The following is an 18,948-nucleotide window of genomic DNA, read 5'->3' as shown; positions in this document are numbered from 1 at the left end:
AAGCAAAGGAGAGAGAGCAAATTCCATGGAACCCACATGATTGTAATCTATGCTACTGCTTTTAAAGGATTCCTTCGGGCTAGAATGATTCGTGTGGAGTGAAAGTCAATAAACTTCAGACCATAAAACAGAGATCAAGCTGCTCCAAACTTTTCCACGATTTTGCAACGTGAAGCTCAGCGCAGTTGGGAAAAGTTCCTAAGCGTGCCTGCACTGCCCCCTGCTGGAAACTTCCTGCACCAACGCGCCACGCAAATGGCTGTCGGGGCGCCCCGTGAGCGCTCAGAGACGTCCAGGCATTTGCGCTTCCCCCATAACTCGTCTATCTTCACAAAACACTTCCTAGGCGGCCTTCTAAGTAGCACCGTTCTGAATTCTTAGGTTTCGCTGCACCCAGGCTCTGACTTGAGTCCAGCGAACTGCGCTGCGATCCCCAGCCGGGCCTGCAGACTACAGAACCCAGACCAGCCCGCTGACTGTGGGTGCCAAGCCTGGGCCATGGGAAGGCTCACGGAGGTGATACGTGTCTCCATGCGAGAACATGCAGTTTGCTGCCATTGCAGTCCCCCGTAGCTGTCCCCTCTGCCATCGGCTGGCACATCTGAAGAAGTGCCTCCCATGGCAGGGAAGGGGACCCCTACATGAAAGGCTTCTGAGCCCAGGAAGTTACTGGGCCCAGCTTACAAAGAGGACCCAAAATCTCTAATTGGGCAGGAGTGCCTCCTGAGGTGGAGGGGCAGCAGCGAAGCCACACAGAGAGAGAGTCGTGTAAAATTGTCATAATCAGAAAAAACAAACCTTCAGAAAGCTACCCAACATTAAATACCACATTTGAAACCTCCTAAATGTCCAACAATGTGGGAATGGTCATAATTAATAGCCGTTTAACTGAGGGGACAATTTTTATTTACTAGTATGACCACATTGTGCCTTTAAAATGCATCCAAAAGGGTGGGGGGATGGGTTAGCCTGGTGATGGGTATTAGAGGGTACATTCTGCGTGGAGCACTGGGTGTTATGCACAAACAATGAATCATGGAACACTACATCAAAAACTAATGATGTAATGTATGGTGATTAACATAACAATACAAAATTATTAAAAAAAATAAAAAATAAAATGCAACCAAAAAAAACCCAGAAATATTCAAGGTGATTTTCTGTTTGATAGAATTAGTAACAAATTGCTCCTCTGTATTTTTCCACATTCTTATATTACAAGTTGTATTGTTCTTATAATCCTAAAAACATCTTTACTTTTAAAAAAGAATATTTGGAAATAAGAGAGGATACATGAAGGCATAAGTTCCCCAAGAAGACACGCAGGTTAGTGTCCTTGCCCTTGGGCAAAAAGAGCACTCCATCCGCTTCCAAGGTGGCGGCAGGTGGCGCACGTGATGCCCGCTCTGGCAGCAGCGGTACAGGGGGCTCGGGCCTGCCGGGTGTCACTTCCTCTGCAACAGAACAGGATGCTGTCTGCTGAGGAAAGGATTGCTGGCTGAGAAGAGGACAGCAAAGACCTGAAAGTGGAGCCTGAGGAGTGGCCGAGAGAGCTAAAAGGGGACAGAGAAGGGGCAGGGAGTCTGGTGGTCAGAGGTACGAACCTGGGGCTGGATGGCAGGGGCTGGCCACCCCACCTCCCTAGCTTCAGGCCTATGGGCAAGCTCTTTAGCATGGCTCCCCTGACTGTTTAGGTCTGCCTTAATTTTTCTTAGCAATATTTTGTAACTTTTAGTATAGAGATTTTGTATGTGTTTTGTTAGATTTCTTCCTAGGTATTTGATGTTTTGATGCTATTGTAAAAAATACTTTTAATTCATTTGCTAGTTATTCATTGCCATTATGTATGAATACAATTAACTATATATTGGCTTTGTGTCCTGTAACCTTACCAAATTCAAGTATTATTCTAGTAGCTTCATTTTAAGATTCCATAGGATTTTCTACATATACAACAATGTCAGTGACTAATGGCAGTTTCACTACTTCTTTTCCAATCTGTATGCTGTGGCTACACTGGGGGTTAGAATAAAGATGGGAAGCATCTTTGGGATTATTGAACAAATATTTATTCACTAACTAATATTCATTGACTACAAGCTACATGTATGACACAACTCAATAATGAAGGGGGTTCACAGACGCACTTGGTCAAGATCTTGTTCTCATTCTAGGACCACTGGGTAACATGAAACCCTTAGGTTCACAAGGAGCTTTATGTTTTTCACAAAGTGAAATGTAACTACCAGAATTAACCTTCACAGCTCCATGACACAGGCAAGGTTGTTGTCATTATTTGAGGTACTTAAAATGGTCTGCCCAAAGTTGCAGAATCACTGATCTATGCTGGGTGTGTGATTTTTATATTTGTACACTTCCCACCATTAGGCCAAAGATGGTCCTTGGAAGTTACTTAATGATAAAAACCCTGAAGCTGGAAAGGAACTTTGATGAACCTCTTTTCTAATTTAGCACTGCTATAGAAGGATTGTTTGTCCTCTTGAGGCATAGACATGATCAGAGCCAGTTAATTATGCCCCTCTGGATTTGTGAAGCCCTTTCAACATGCGGAAGAGAAGCAAAGTCCCACTCCTCAACTGGACTTTAACAACAGTCTGACCTAGCATCTATTCCCTGTTCAGAAATCTACTACTTTTTCTCCTGGAAACTATACCAACTTACCAATTCATGCTATAAATTCCATGTTTTCTACTTTCCCCACAGGACCCTAGGATTCTCATTTTGATGTTCCCTCCAACGGAGGGTGAGCAAACCAGAATCATCTTGATCCCTTCCAAACACTAGCATTTAAGCCTGGAGCAGTCTTGCTCTCTGGGGTCTGTCAACAAAATAAACAGCCCAGAACTCCTCCAGGACTTCCCAGGGAAGAGAGGGAAAAAGAAATTAAAAACTACTCTGCCCTCTTGTGGTCATGAGAGAAATCAAAAACACCAAAGTACCAAATTTTCCAAAAATACTTGTTACAATTAATATTTGCTTATAATTTTATAAAATAAAGTATACTTTTATCATAAATTATATCTTTGTAAACTTTACAAAATAAATGATATCTTTTTAATAATTTAATAATGAATTGTATCTACTACTCTTTTTTTTTTTTTTTTTTTTTTTAAGTAGGCTCCAATGCAGGGCTCAGACTCACAACCCTGAGATCAGGACCTGAGCTGAGATCAAGAATCAGATGCTTAACTGACTGAGCCACCCAGGTGCTCCTATTCTTTCTAAATTATAGTATTGTTTGTACATACTGATCATTTCTCTTGATCAGATTTTTTAGTGAGCTGTCTTTTTAAGTTTCATAATTTTCAGTTTTTATTTTCTAATTTGTTTTATCCTTTTATTAATATTATTTCTGTCTTCTACTTCTTTGAATCCCTTTCGAAGAAATGCATATTGAATGCTTTCTTTTGCTTTTTTCTTTAGTGATGATAAAAACACTGAATTTTCTCTTGAATATTGTTTTGATAAAAATTACACATTTTTATATGTAGTATTGTTATTTAAAAAACAGCATATCACTATATTCTTTAATTTCCCACTGTAGCTGATTATTGTTTGAGAGAGAATTGAGCACATTTTAAATGGCACAATTTTGTAATTCCTATTGAAACGTTTATTGTTACTAGTTTTGCTATATTTGGGGAAGTCTTTATAGCCTGTAAGATTTTTCTTAAATTTTGTAATGTATTAGATGTCTTTATGTTGTAATGAATTATAACACTTTGTAAAAATTTCAGACACTGGAAAGTTTCTAAGACTCAGATTCTATCGATTAATTCTATTTTATTGTTTTGTAATATATACCTACATTGTGCCACTTTACTTAATATTAATTGATAATGGTAAAATCAAGTTTCTAAATAGCATATTTTGTCAAATACTCCTTAACTCTAAATGTTATATCTTTATGTCAAAAAGTAACAAAGTTCATAAACTTTTTAAAACATTGTCTTTAATATAATCAGAATTTTTGTTAAATGCTACATATCTATAGCCAATTTCTGTTGACTAAACAATGCTTTTTTAATATTAATATTAATGTCAGTGCTGTGTTCATATCTGATTAAAGCCTTTCTGGGTTATTTGGTTTCAGGTGCCCTGACTGCTGTGCAATGCACATCCTGTCAAGACAACCCAGTGAGTTGGAAGAAGCAAAGTGCTTGGAATAAGAACTGGGCAGAATCCCAAAGTGGCCACTTACTGGTTGTGAGACCCTGGATACGTAATGGACACCTCTCTAAGGTAGAGGGAATGCCACTGCCTGCTGCATAGGATTGTTGTGAGGATCAAATTATATGTAACATACATAAATGTCTACTGAGACACATCTGTTTCTGAGAGCATCAGACTCAGGGCTGTTCCGAAGCCCATTCTTGATAGCTTTTGTGTAGTCACCATGGCTTAGGATTTATTGGGGACCTAACATACACAATGAATTGTAATTTTTAGGCAGATCAACATTTAGGAACCTATCCTGGAAATCCAGGGGGGAAAAAAATCCGGGTCACACATTGTGGAGTGGTGGAGAAGCAAGAGTGGAGGGGGCAGATCCAATAAATAGGAGTAAAACGGGGAGGACAGAGTTTGATGGAATGTGGGAGGTGAGGCGGGAGCCTCTTTGCCATCAGAGACTGCATACTGTGAACATTCCCAATCCAAGCCCAATTTTTTAGACTTGTCTATTTCTTGTCTTTAGATGAATGAACATATTCCCATTTGCTTCCATCCTTTACTAAGGTGAAGCAGGACAACCGCCCAGTTTTGATCCCACGGTTGTTATCCTGTAACAACAAACTGTATTGGCCTCATTTAAAATATCTTAAAATAGGGGCGCCTGGGTGGCTCAGTTGGTTAAGTGACTGCCTTCAGCTCAGGTCATGATTCCAGAGTCCTGGGATCGAGTTCCACATCGGGCTCCCGGCTCGGCGGGGAACCTGCTTCTCCCTCTGGCCCTCTCCCCTCTCATGCTGTTTCTCTCTCTCTCTCTCTCTCTCTCTCAAATAAATAAATAAAATCTTTAAAAAAATAAATAAAATAAAATATCTTAAAATAGCAATAAACACACAAAACTCTATTTGCCATTTAGGTAAGCAGAAGAGTTTAACGATTTTTGGCTTCTCTCAATCCACTTTCCCATTCCTTCCTATACTTTCATTATTTAGTCTGTGATCTTAAATGCTGGTTTAAAATAATACTCTCTTGGAGGTGGGTCAGGAGGTGAGTGAAATAGGTGATGGGGATTAAGGAGTGCACTTGTCATGATGAGCTCCAGGCGTTGTATGGAAGTGTCGAATCACTACCCTGTACACCTGAAACTAATATAACACTGTTGACTGGGGAATTTAAAATTTAAGTTTTTTAAATTGAAAATTTTTTTAATGTTTTAAATTGAAAATTTTTTTAATATTTTAAAATAAAATAAAATACTATCTTCTCTCCCAATATGTGTGTGTGGTGGTGGTGTTGTTGTTGCATCCATTTCTCTTGGTCCACCAGATTTGTTAATAATATACCCTTACCTGTTTGGGTTTGGTGATTTTCTTCAATCTCCAATTCCTTCAAGTAATTTTTTTATTTGTTTGGGTTTTGGTTGGGTTTTTTTGTTTTGTTTTGGTTTTTGTTTTTTAGAGAGAGAGAGAGAGCACACACGTTCAGGGGGTTGAGGCCGAGGGAGAGGGAGAGAGAGAATCTTAAGCAGACTTCAAGCCCAGCACAGAGCTGGACACAGGGTTTGATCTCACAACCCTGAGATCAAGACCTGAGCCAAAATGAAGAGTCGGAGGCTTAACCGACTGAGCCCCCCAGGCACCCCAAATTTCAAGTAGTTTTGAAGCCCACCAAGAGCTTTTTACCTCCCAATAAGACTGATGGTTCTGTTGTGTTACTTAGTTCATATGGTGTCTCCCGTTGGATTTCCCAGAAAGTAGACCCAAGACGAAGCCTTAGGGGCAAGTAATTTGAGAAACACAGTTAGATAGAGGGAATATGAGCCAGGAAAGGAAGGAAAATCAATCAAGGGTGCATGAAAGAGTGGGGTATCACTGTGGGCAAATGGGGTATAAGCCTGCTGGGGCCCTCTGGGAAAATATAAAACATACTTAGAATTGCCCGACTGAGAAGGGAGCAAGCTAGGATATTTTTCCATGAACTCCTATTCCTTATTGGTTAAAGGTGATTCCTAAAAGCACTAAATCCCCATCACTTGAGGCCTGCCACACTCAAAGAGCCAGGCAAATTACTATGGTCAAAGAAAGTCCTCAGGCAAAGAACTCAGATTCTTGAGGTAAGGAGCCTTCCACATATGGGAACATTGTCCACTAAAACTTAGGAAGAACTCAGGAAATATAAGAGTGTTTATTTGGGGTCCATCACATAGACATGATTAACTGCCCAGGTAGCCGATCGCAATCTCCATGTGACCCAAAGCTCCCACCCTATGTCATACTATTACTACCTGGAGTGTCCAGGCTCTATCCTAACACTATCTAGTGTGGCAGCCCACACTGTAAATCACATTTTTAGACTACCCAATGTAATCTAAAGCCTCCATGCTGATAAAGACACTCCTATCAAACATGAAATTCTCTCTCCCTCTCCCTCTGAACTTCCCCCGACTTGTACTCTTAATTAATTAATTAATTAAAACCATCAGTTGCATTTTTTACTTACTTTAAAATAAATAAGTTACTTCAGTTAGCAAATAAAAATAAAGCTAATGTTTAAGTTTTGCTTGGAAAGAAAAATGAGTAGGAAGGAAAAAAAGAAAAGAGGGAAACAGATCATTTGTATGTCCTTACATTTATCTTGCATTTTAATAGTGGTAGTAGTGATGATGGTAGTCATCACTACCAACAGATTTTATTTTCTCCTTTAAAATGGCAAGTACCACAAATAGGAGGAAATTAATGAGACACAACAACTAAATGCAACATGGAACCCTGGACAGACCCAGGAACAGAAAATGAACACTAGGGGTAAAACTGGTGAAATTTCAGTAAGGTCAGTCATTTACTATTAAGTATTACTCTTGGGTATTGTACCAATGTTAATTTCCTGGTTTTCATTGTTGTTATAATTCTCTCAGTTGTTACTATTAGGGAAAGCTGGGTGAAAGATGAATGTGAAAACCCCTGTACTGTTCTTGTAACTTTTCTGTAAGTCTAAAATTATTTCAAATTAGAAGTTCAGGGTGCCTGGGTGGCTCAGTCAGTTAAGTCCGACCCTTGATCTCAGCTCAGGTCTTGATCTCAGGGTCGTGAGTTCAGGCCCGGCATTGGGCTCCATACTGGGTGTGTAGCCTACTTAAAAAAGAAAAAGTTAAAAGAAAAAAGTGTAAAATGATCTATCTCTGTTTACTCAAGGATTCTCTAAAATAATCATTTTAATCTTTTTGGAGTTCAACCAACTCTTTGATGAAAAGTAAGTCCTATCTGTTCCAAAAGTTCACTTATGCCATTTTGCAAGTTCAGAGACCCATGTGGTGCATATCCATGGGCCCCCAGTGAAGAACCCTGGCTCCCAGAGCTGTAGCTGGGACTTGGGTATAGCAGGAAGTAACATGCAACAGATAAGCTGAGCAGGAACAACTTCTAGCTCTCACCTGCAGCCCCATTCATGCCTTCATCATCTGGCTGCCTGGGAGGCCTTCCTACAAAATGGGCTGACATCATGCTCCCCCTTAACATCTCCTCAGAAGGGTCATTATGACAGGACTACACTTACCCACACAACAAAGGGCACCTCCTCTTTCTGGGCCAAACAGCACCATAAATATATCCTAAAGGGATCCCGAAAGGCAGCCCCACTAAGTGCACCAAACAGAATAATCAGCTCTGGGCATTAGAGCCTCAGCAGGAAAGGAAGTCCTGGCCCCTAGCGCTGGAAATAGAGGCAAATACATACTAAGTGTGGGGCATCAGTCCCCACCCGAAACTTCCCCTCCCATCTTCTGCTTTGTAACCAACTCCACCAAAAAACTGAATGAAGAAAGGTGTAACCAGTTACATGATAGAAATAAATGGCAAGAATAAAAATCTGTCTGAATCCTGCACAAATAGTTTCCACAGAGATTATGATTTAGATTTGAATAGCTGCAAGAGTTAAAAAGTTACAAGAGCTAAGATGCACACACTAGGCATCACTAATGCCAAATTATTAGTATCAGGTAAGAATAGTGAGATCAAACACAAGACACATTTGCTCAAAGGGACAGAAGCAGCTGCAGAGAATAGGAATGGCTTGTCCAAGCAGAGGCCAGGATGACTTCCAGCCCTGAGAATTAGCTAGCAAGTCAAGAGACACTTGGATGGCTATAGCTGAGAATTCAACCTTTCCAAAGAATTGCACTAACACAGAGATCCTTTTCTTTCTGGTAGATTCAGCTCCTCAAGTCTGGCCACTGGGCAAAAAGGCCTGAGAGACAGCAAGCTTTCTGCCAAGCACTGGCCTCCATGATGGACATGGTGGGATGGTTTTAGAGGGATGGGAAGGCTTGTTAGTTCAGTGAATGTACAGAATAGTGGTATGGAAGACATAAAACACAGTTGTTGAAAATGACTAAAGGGGCTTGCATTTCTGACAGGGACTAAAATAAACAGACTTGAAACATAATGAAAATTGTTCTGATACTCTCCCAGGAGGGCAGATTCTACCACTCTAGACCCAAAGACTGCCCAGAACTATGGCAGCAAGTGAAGGACTAGAGCTTTCCTTGAGCATCATGCCATCTCATGGAAACTTCTGGGGCAACAACTCCCTTCAAAGAAACCAGAAGGGATCCTTACCAAGCCAATAATTCACTTTACAAACTTAGATGCTGTGGCTTTCATTCCACATTTAGGATACAATTATCTGATTTTTTTTCCCCCTGGGGAAAATATTCTAGATGTAATCTGTACATTTTTAGGACTTTTTGATACACATTACCAAAAGTCTAATCAGAATGACTGTCTCAATTTACACATGGATGAAAATGTCCCATTACCCTAGTCCCTTCCACAATTTTTGCCGTTCAGTAGTTAGGGGAAAAAATTTCCTGTTTCACCTGGCATTTTAAAAAGATTAATAGCAAATCTGAGTATTTTCTTTAATTCTATTTTTTTCTTTTGTGAGTTGCTGTCCTTTGCCAAATTTCTATTGAAATGTTTTTATATGTTATCTTTAAATATGACAGTTATTTATATTTTCCCAGCTTGTCATATGTTAACTTCATAAATGGTGTTGACACACAGAAGTGTTGGATTTTAATGCAGTCAAATCCAGCAATCTTATTCTTTATTGTTTCTACCTTTGTTATCATGGTTAGGAAAGCCTTTCCTGTGCCAAGATTATAAAAGTATTAAGCCATACATTCTTCTGGGCCTTTTGTGGATCTGGGTTTTACATTTTACATTTAATCTATCTAGAGGCTATCTTGGCTACAGTAAGGTAAACATTTAAATTTATTTCTTTCCCAAATGGTTAGCCTTTTGTCCTAACACCATTTATTGAATTATCTGTCCTTGCCTAATGTTTTGAAATACATGCAAAGCGGAGGAATAGTTCTTTGGCAATTTTTCAAATCTACACTACTGACTCCAACACCCTGCCCACCCCCCACCTCCTGTTGAGTGTGGGGCCTTAAATTGCTGGTGGTGGTTGAAGACTTGGCCCCATTTAGAATCTGGTGAAGGCTGCTAAATGTCTGTCTAGGGAGCATTAGGTCTCATCTACTCCGGTCCTGCTTTCTCCACCACGTCGATTCAATATGCCCACTTTCCTGAGACTCCTTAAGAGAATTTATGCAGATTTTTGCGAGAAAAGTGACTACAAGTCCCCTTTTACAGCCACCTTTTCGCACCAAAGCTTTGTCATCTACTTGTCCTAATGTCCACAGCTGATCCTGACCTCAACAGAACCAATATGCCCGGAATGACTTCTAGGCATCTTGTGCTGTTTACCAGCAGGAGAAATGACTCCTGGGGTTTGGGAGGTGATACACACAGCCCTACTGACGCAGCCTTGGGAGAGAAGAAAGCAGACACACTCATACAGCAGTCACGAGGATCGGCCTTTGCTGTGTGCTTCCTGGACTTTTCTGGCTGTTCAGCAAGGAGAGAGGGAACAGTGATTGTGCCCCGTCCCCTGGTGTCCTACCCCTTTCTCTCCCTAACTCTGGAACGAATGACAGAAGGAGGCACCACAGGGAGCTCTGCAGTGGTCCTGAGGGGGCTTTGGGGGGAGAGGGGGGCATCAGATCAGTTTCCACTGCACACTCACGGACCTCTCTGTGAGGCAGCTGCCGGCCCAGGTTTTAAGAAAGGTGGTGTGTTTGTTTTTCAGCTAGACTCTCAGCTCCCTTCCTAGGAGAAGGAAGTGTGTCTTGTTCCCATTTACGTCCCCAACACCCAGCACAGTACCTGACACTGAAAACGGGCTCGGCACATACAGATTCAGTTGAACTTAAGTAATGTGTTATTAGTGATAGTAATGACTAACACTTAAGAACCAACTTATTACTTATACTTCGTATACTCTGTGAAATTAATTTTTTTGTTCTGTTTTGCTTAACAAGTGGCTGTGGGGTAGAGGACAAGGACAGAGCAAGAGGAAGTTTGCTTTATGAAGCCCTCTGTGCAAGAGGCCAAACCAATCTCCAAGTGAGAGCTCTGGAGCAGGGAGCCTGAAGAGAAGTACAGTGAGCAAAAGAGCCCCAGGATAAAGGAGAGCAAAGGTGATTCTAAGGAGGAGGGAGCCCCAGGCAACAGCAGCCTCAGTCATTAGGAACTTTAAAGCCATTCTTCCCTGTCCAAATTCCCTCACGGGGAGAGGCAAGCATCCTATAAAAGTGCCTTTGAAGGAGGCCGAGGGCATTTTTAAAGAATATTTATCTCACAGATGCTCAAAAGCAAACTTACCCCTCACAATATCGCACAACGGGACTAAGGGCTTGACAACCTGTGTTTGAGTGGCTCCTCAGTGATGCCCCATAAAAAAAGAGCTCTTGCCCCATGTGCTGAGTAATTTTCAGAGCTTACAATTGCTCCATGTTTCAATCACATCTCCAGTTAAGAAAAGAAAATTTAACTTGTTACCCTAGAAAATACTGTTTTTTCTCCACAATTCACAGAGTACATGAAGAACGACTTTTTCTGGGTTCACTCACATATCTGCCTTTACTCTGAAGGAACAGAATGGGGGTCGCCCGGCCTGAACCCTGGCTCTCCCAAGAAACTCACCTGTCCTGTCACCTGACCATACCCTGGGCTCACCACCAGGGTAAGAAGCCTATCCAGAGCCCCGCAACTAGCCAGCTAGTCAGAGGTGGAGCCGACGTGCAAATTCAAAACAAGTATCTTAGTAAAGAGATCTGAAAGGAAGAGCTCTACACCAGACAAAAGTATCCTCCTCCCAGCCCCTCGAAATTCTCTGGTTGTGTCAAATTCTTTCCCACAGTCTCTGCTTGAAAGATTTGCTCCTAGCTTCAGAGCCTTAACTACAGAACACTGAGTCTTTGCTCAAGCAGCGGCCAAACACATAACCCCTAAGCACCCAAGACTTTTCTCCCCCAAGACTTTGTTTCCTTCCACGAAACCCTCAAGAACCCTGGATTCCCGACTTCCTGGCCCGGCGGACTGCTTTACTAGGCTGCTGCTATTCCAGGCCTAACTTATCTGAGCCGCTGCGTGGCTCCCTCACTCCCCGGACTACGTCGGCGGGCAAGGGCGCCTCCGCCTAGAGACCGAAGGGGATTCGACAGAGGGCCCCGCCCGGTCGCGACCCTCAGAACCCGAGCAGCAGGGCGCGCCGCAGAACTACGTTTCCCACAGTGCTCCGAGAAGCCGGGACGGCCAAGGCCCGGGACCCGGCGGGCGGGCTCGCGCGCAGCCTCTTGGGAGTTGTAGTTCGATCCGCTCGCGCCGTCGCTGCTGTGGGCTCGGCGCCGGCCTTTGTCTGTCTGCGGGCGCGCGCCGCTGCGGTGAGTGAGGTCGCCGGCCGGGTCAGTGAGCCCGGCTAGGCGGGGCCGCGTTAGCGGGCCGCCGCCTGCGGGCGCTCCGTGGCCCCCGCGGCCCTGAGCCCCGAGGGAGGCCACCCGCGAGGGGAGAGGCGAGCGGCCCGCAGCGAAGGGTCCAGCTGGACCGGAGAGCGGGTTGCTGAGGTCCAGCACGCAGGGCGGGCCCGGGGGAGCCTGAGGCGGGAGGGGAGAGTGTGCCCGGGGGAGCAGGGGCCCCTCCGACCGCCGCTCCGCAGGACAGAGCATGGGGGAAGGCCCCGCACCCTGGAGACGCGGGAGGGGGAGGCCACAGGCAGGTGTGCCCAGGGGCCTGCAGTGAGGATTTCACAACACGGTCGGGGGTGAAAATGCGATCTTTCTAGGGAGGGGGAATGGGAGAAAGCACAGACTTGTCAGGGTGGAGAATGGGAGAAAGGTCAAAATGGATTCAGATGTGTGGAGAAAATAATCACCCCTACCCTCATTTCCTAAACCTGAGACTGTCGCCCAAGGGGTTCCAGAGACAGCAAAGTTTACCCCTTCTGCTAGGGCTCTCTTGAGGACTCTCAACTTTAGGCCTTCAGTCTCTAGGTCGTATCAGAAATTCTTCACATTTGGTTCTTTTATTCTCCCAAGAGCTGCCTGAAACGACAGTGTTGTTAACCTGTTTAGTTAGTAAGGAAATAGAGCCAGGGCTGTTGGTTACTTGTCCAAGGTTGTATGGGGGTAGGGGAGGTTCAAGGCAAGAATCCAAGTCTCTCCTGACCTAATGCTGAGTTTTTCCAAAGGATAGTCTCTCTGATAGGAAAAGCAATTTTCTATTACTAAAGCCACTTCAAAATCTTCAGGAAATTATTTCCTCAGATTTGTGACCTAGGGAGAAAAATAAAACAATCTCCCTTTATTAACCAAGGCAGTTCCTGAGACACAGCTGAGTTGTTACTTGGAAGATCTCATAGCATGTGGAGAGGCAAAGCTATAAATTCTGCCCACTTGTTCTGACCAAACTATTTGCTGGATTCCCCAGAGACCGAGTCCAAACTTGGCAGCAGGTTTCATGCACTTTCAGGGACTCTTGATGGATGTGCAGTTGTGGAGGAGTAACACCTTGAACTAACAAATGAATGTCCTGTAGCCTCCTGGCAGTCTCATAGAGGATTCCTTTGTAGCTTCTACTCCAAATTGGAGGTGACACCTCCAAATACAAGTTTAAAATGCCTCTTCAGTCAAAACAAATGTAGCAGAAGGTACAATTGTCAAGACCAGGTGCTTAGGTTGACAAAACAACTGTAGCATCACACTGCTATTTCATTAAATCAGGAGGCCAGCATTTTGATGAGACATATTTGAGGGAAATAAAGATTATGCACTGAACCACTGCATAAAGTGTACGAATTTAATAATTAGGGTCCTAAAGTAAGAAGAAAATACTCAAAAAAAATGTGGAAAAACATAATATGGAGCAAGAGGATTCCTAGGATCTTGAAGAGTAGTAAAGTCTGGTCAAGCACTGTTACATTCTGTCCCATTTAATAAAAATTCTCACCAGCTCTTTAGTGATAAGAAACTAGAGAATTGTCTAGTTTAAGGGCATAGACTCTGGATCTCAAAAGTCTTGAATTTGATCCTTTGCCCACCCTGGACTCCTTATTGGCTGTGAGAATTTGGGCAGGTTACTTATCCTAGCTGGAGTGCCTTGCACTTGGTTTCTGAAGAAGGTCTTTTCCAAGAATTGATAAGTATTTACACTTAGAATTGGTATTCTCATATCTTGAAGAATAGGAGAGGGGTGGGTCTGGATCTGGAGCCTCCTAAATATTGTTCAAAGGTAAACATATGAGAACTCTTGTCCTTATAACCTAGGGGAGCTGGAGGGGAGAGCTGAAGCCATTTTCATCATAGAACAAATCATGAAGGCTGAAATGTTGGGTTTTTAAATTCTGAATTCCTTTGGAGGCTTGAAGGATAAAAGAGCAAGTAGTTAGGTAGGGGAAGGAAGTGGGAGATCCCAGTCACATGCCAAGGCTAAGGTATAAACAGGAGTGACCATTATCTTGGGATTGGCAGGAAGAGATATATGTGTTCTCTGCTTTCCCACTTAATGTTTCCACCTTGACTCACTTATGTGTGGTCATGGTACCATTACTAAAACTTTGCAGTTACATTATAGGTGATTAAGATATACATCACACAATCCAGATTTCTTCCATTTACTCATACCCCAAATTGGAGCTTCTGTTGAGTTTATCCTTCTCACTTATCAATTCTGCCTTTTCCTGTTTCTTTTTGTTCTGTTTTTTGTTGTTTTTTCCTCTTCAGGTGTTCAAGAATAGCCCATGGAAGAATCATATGAAGAAGTGGTGATTATACAGCAGGCGTGGACATGTTTGGATTTCCAACAGCTACCCTGCTGGACTGTCATGGAAGATATGCGCAGAATGTAGCATTTTTCAGTGAGTGAGTTGGTTGATCACTGAGATGCCCTAGTGTCCCTGTACTCAAGCACTGGTCAGCAGGCTGAGGAAGCAGAGGAGACATTCCTTTGGAGGAGTTCACCGTTCCTGGGGGTTACAGGGGAAACCTGCAAGCTAGAATTAGAAATAGCAGTAGAAACAGAGCAAGAGAATGATCTTGATATGGAGATAGTTTTGAGGTATTCTCTGAGAAAATGAATGAGCAGCTTTACATCTCGGCACAATCACTGAATAAGGGTAAGGCAAGAGAAAATCTCCCTAGGATGACTCCAAGAAAACTGTTAATAGTGATGAATGGACCCATAATTAAAGTGCAGTAGGCTGCAGGGCAATATGGAAAACACTGTCAGCATCAGCATAGAAAGTGTTTTGAGAGTAACTTCCAAACCAAAATTGATTTCAGTTTCACCATAGCTTAGTAGACTGAAATAGCATGGATATTAAAGGGGAAATTTCCTTGGATCCAATTCTATAATTGTCCTAGCTTGATCTGTGGTATCAGACAAATTATTTAACTTCCTTGAGCTCCAGGCTCTTCATCTGTAAAATGGGACAATAAACTCTACCTTGCAGGGTTACTGGGACTAGAGATAATAGATGTAATGTATCAAAGATTCTGATGTATATTTTCTGATGTCATGGAGCTTACTCTACTATCAGGAAAAGAGATTGGTGCAGAGATGGATTTCTCATGTATTGGTCTCTTCAGGGCCCTGTACCTACTTTTATACTTTTTCTTAATGGAGTGCCTCCAAAATTTTAAAGTTTTAGGCCCTACACAACCTGGATCCATACCTGTTTTAGAGTCAGATAAAACTTGGGTATGGGGCCTCTATTTGATCCTACATACAGTTTTCTTCATTTTTCTGAGCCTGTTTTCTTATCTATAAAATGGAGATAATCATGTCTACCTTACCAGATTCTTTGGGAGGCTAAATTAAACTAAATTTAGAGGCAGTATACTACTGTGGAGCATGCCTGCATTTGCATCCCAACTCTACACTTAGCTAACTACAAGATCTGTGACAACCTCCCTATGCTCTCATTTCCTTATCTGTAGCAATCTCATAGGATTGTTTTCAGGATTAGATTACCTATGCAAATTTCATAGTATAATGTCTGGCACATAATAAGCATTCAAAGCATTGTTTCTTTTTTCCCTATTCTTCTCACTCAGCATATTGGTGCATCTTACATGACTTCCCTCTCATTTTACCAGATGTGATGACAGAAGCCCACCACAAATATGATCACTCTGAGGCCACAGGATCCTCAAGCTGGGATTTCCAGAATTCTTTCAGAAGAGAGAAGCTGGAACAAAAATCCCCAGATTCTAAGACACTACAGGAAGATTCACCTGGAGTGAGACAGAGGGTCTATGAGTGTCAGGAATGTGGAAAATCCTTCAGGCAAAAGGGCAGTCTAACCTTGCATGAGAGAATCCACACTGGTCAAAAGCCCTTTGAGTGTACCCATTGTGGAAAAAGCTTCAGGGCCAAAGGCAATCTTGTTACACATCAGCGAATACACACAGGAGAGAAGCCCTATCAGTGCAAGGAGTGTGGGAAAAGCTTTAGTCAACGAGGTAGTCTGGCTGTTCATGAAAGACTCCATACTGGACAGAAACCCTATGAGTGTGCTATTTGTCAGAGAAGCTTCAGGAATCAAAGTAACCTTGCTGTTCATAGAAGAGTTCACAGTGGTGAAAAGCCCTATAGATGTGATCAGTGTGGAAAAGCCTTCAGTCAGAAAGGAAGCTTAATTGTTCACATCAGAGTCCACACAGGCCTGAAACCCTATGCCTGCACACAGTGCAGGAAGAGTTTCCACACCAGGGGCAACTGTATCCTGCATGGCAAAATCCACACAGGAGAGACACCCTATCTGTGTGGCCAGTGTGGGAAAAGCTTCACTCAGAGAGGGAGTCTGGCTGTGCACCAGCGAAGCTGCTCACAAAGACTCACCCTTTGACCACCCTCTTCAAAGGAAGTTCTCTTTATGAATTAAAAGTTAAAAAACCCTCAGATCAAGCAACCTATCCAATTCTATGGAATGAATGGAGACTCTTTCAGAAAGACCATCACTGGGTAGGGAAAACTGACTTTTCTCCTTTCCCCCAAATGCGTATGAAAAATAAATGTCTTGTTTATTATCATTATCACATATGTTTCATAATTTGTCAGTTTATTTTGACCTAAGTTCCCAAAGTATCTCCATTAATCTAGTGCATACTTGGGAAAATGTTCTATGTATTAACAGATAACAGATTTTAAATCTGTAGTTGACATCGTTAGTTTTGTTTCTTAAATCAACCCTTCATGAATCCCAAGGTCTTTTCTTTACATATTCAAATCAATCTTGTATTGGATTCAAGAAGGGAAGAATTCATCCCAAAGAGCTTGGTAGCAAATCTCTATCATCTAGAGGTAAATTACATCAAAGGTCTTAGGGTACAGAAATGCTTTAGAAATACTATGGGTTTGAATAGTGATATAATATTGCTCCCAAAGATACCCTGATACCATGTGAAGATATATACAAGCATGTTGATATCATCCCGATTCAGAATAGTCATAAATTGGACAAAACCCAAAATACCCAACATAGGTAAGGTAATACATGGTGGTATGTTCATATGACTCAGTAATAAAAAATAACATACAACGGATATATGCAATAATATGAAGAATCTCAGAACTTTATGTTGAGTGAAAGAACACACACCAGGAAAAACTAATCTAATAGAATAGAACTAATAGAACTCAGATAGTGGCTAACTATGAACAGAGGGAACTGGGTAAGGACTGACTTAAAAAGGGCACAAGGCAACTTTATAGAGTGAAAACATGCTCTATACCTTATTTCAGGTGGTGGATGCATGGGTCTGTTCAATTGTCAAAATTCATTGAACTCAACAGTTAAGAGTCTGTGCATTTTCTTATCTGTATGGTATACTTCAGTAACAATGAGGCAGTTTAAAAATACTGCACACAAGTTCTTTAACACTTACCTCATGACGAGATGGGGGTCTGTCACCTCCACTTGAGTTTGGGTAGGCTTGTGGCTGCTTCACACACAAAAAAACAGAACTGATGCTATATGATTTCCAAGAATAGGTCTTAAGAGCTCTTTAAAGGTATGAAAAGTTTCTGCATGATAATCTTGAGACACTTATTCTGGAGAAAATCAGCTGCAATGTAAAAAGTCTATCTTGAGGCCACTATGATGGACAAGCTGTATATAAGTGCTCTAGTTGACAGCTTCAGCTGAGCAACAGACAGCCAGCATCAACTACCAGCCATGTGAGTGAGTTATTGTAGATGTCCAGCCAAGTGCAACCTTCAGATGGCTGGAGCCCCATATGACATCTGTCCAAAACTGTATGAGAGCCCCAAGTAAGAACAGCCTTCCAAATTCCTAACACACAGAGTCATTAGAGAAATCAAAAGTTATGGTTTTATATCACTAAATATTTAGGTTATTTATTAACAGCAATAATAGAACATAATATATTTTCTAAAAGGATAAGATACTGTGAAAAGAAAAGGAAAAATCTGGGACAACAACTCGAGATTTACTTACTGATAAAACCAAAACAGGAAATTATGATTCATGATTCATCAGAAAGCTTAAAATTTAAAAGTAAACATTTCTTTTGACAAAACAGAAGGCAAGGTATAGATTAGTTAACCCAAATACAAGTTACGTGAAGAAGTAAATGTTGGTCTCCAGCAGTCCTGCTCTCTAAGAAATTTATTAGATAGATACTTCAGTAACAATGAGGCAGTTTAAAAACACTTCCCACAAGTTCATTAACACTAATCTCATGAAAAGATGGAGATCTGTTTCACCTCCACTTGAATTTGGGTAGGCTGTGACTGCTTCAGACACAAAAAACAGAACTGATGGTACATGACTTCCATGAATAGGTCTGAGGAGCTCTTTAAAGGTGTGAAAATTTTCTGCATGATTAGATAGATACATACATACATATCTATATATAGGTATCTTAGAAACCTGGTTCTGCATAAATGAGTAAATAAAGAGTAAATAGGTCAGAAAATATAAAAGATCTTTAAAATTATTCTTCCTATTTTTATACATATATTATTAAATTTCTTTTAAAGATTGTTGGCTGCTTCTATTAAAGTAACAAAACAGAGCTAGTTTAAGAGGACAATGTAGGAAGATCCTGGGTTCACACAGATACACCTAATCTACAGCTACCTATGGAACAATTTCCTCTAAAAAAAAAAAAAAACCTAAAAACTTGCTGAGTGACTCCTACAGATAACACAAATAAGAAAAAAGTCATACTGAAGCTGGTAGGAGAGGCTGAGACAATTGCCATAAATCCTACCCCCGGTGCAGCCAATCCACAATCAGGAGGGAAACCACAACCTGGAGCTTCTTTCTGAGGAGCAAAGAATTTGAGCCCCACATTGGGTACTCCAACGTTCTAAGACTTGAGACATGAGTCTC

The 18,948-nt window shown here is 41.8% G+C and overlaps 1 protein-coding gene and 1 long non-coding RNA gene across 5 annotated transcripts; both read left to right on the top strand.

The window, feature by feature from the left end:
* The first annotated feature begins 1,491 nt into the window (after positions 1 to 1,491).
* LOC148162157 (uncharacterized) lies at positions 1,492 to 4,963 on the top strand. The gene is made up of 3 exons (XR_015767118.1): positions 1,492 to 1,596; positions 3,136 to 3,227; positions 4,115 to 4,963. It is a non-coding gene; the product is annotated as an uncharacterized LOC148162157 (long non-coding RNA).
* A 6,934-nt stretch (positions 4,964 to 11,897) lies between these two features.
* On the top strand, positions 11,898 to 16,627 carry ZNF32 (zinc finger protein 32). Of its 4 annotated transcripts, none has more exons than XM_028098772.2 (3): positions 11,898 to 11,977; positions 14,312 to 14,445; positions 15,686 to 16,627. In XM_028098772.2, exons 2-3 carry the CDS (start codon positions 14,376 to 14,378, stop codon positions 16,435 to 16,437), a joined length of 822 nt encoding a protein of 273 aa, XP_027954573.1. In that variant the 5' UTR covers positions 11,898 to 11,977; positions 14,312 to 14,375; the 3' UTR covers positions 16,438 to 16,627. The 4 variants fall into 4 exon arrangements, with proteins under 4 accessions (XP_027954573.1, XP_027954572.1, XP_027954574.1 ...); XM_028098771.2 differs by having other exon boundaries at positions 15,644 to 16,627; XM_028098773.2 differs by lacking the exon at positions 11,898 to 11,977 and having other exon boundaries at positions 14,367 to 14,449.
* Positions 16,628 to 18,948: the final 2,321 nt, after the last annotated feature.

This window comes from Eumetopias jubatus, unplaced genomic scaffold (assembly GCF_037043125.1).
Source record: "Eumetopias jubatus isolate StellerSeaLion01/CBP00866 unplaced genomic scaffold, mEumJub1_p1.0 scaffold_17, whole genome shotgun sequence".
Taxonomy (NCBI): domain Eukaryota; kingdom Metazoa; phylum Chordata; class Mammalia; order Carnivora; family Otariidae; genus Eumetopias; species Eumetopias jubatus.
The sequence above is the reverse complement of the archived record's forward strand: the minus strand, read 5'-3'. Positions and strand labels throughout refer to the sequence as shown.

Excerpts from the sequence above, each read along its gene's own strand:
- ZNF32 (XM_028098771.2), top strand. The coding sequence starts at position 14,376 with ATGTTTGGATTTCCAACAGCTACCCTGCTGGACTGTCATGGAAGATAT. Across the intron at positions 14,446-15,643 it reads GCAGAATGTAGCATTTTTCA|CATATTGGTGCATCTTACAT; the intron begins GTGAGTGAGTTG and ends CTTCTCACTCAG.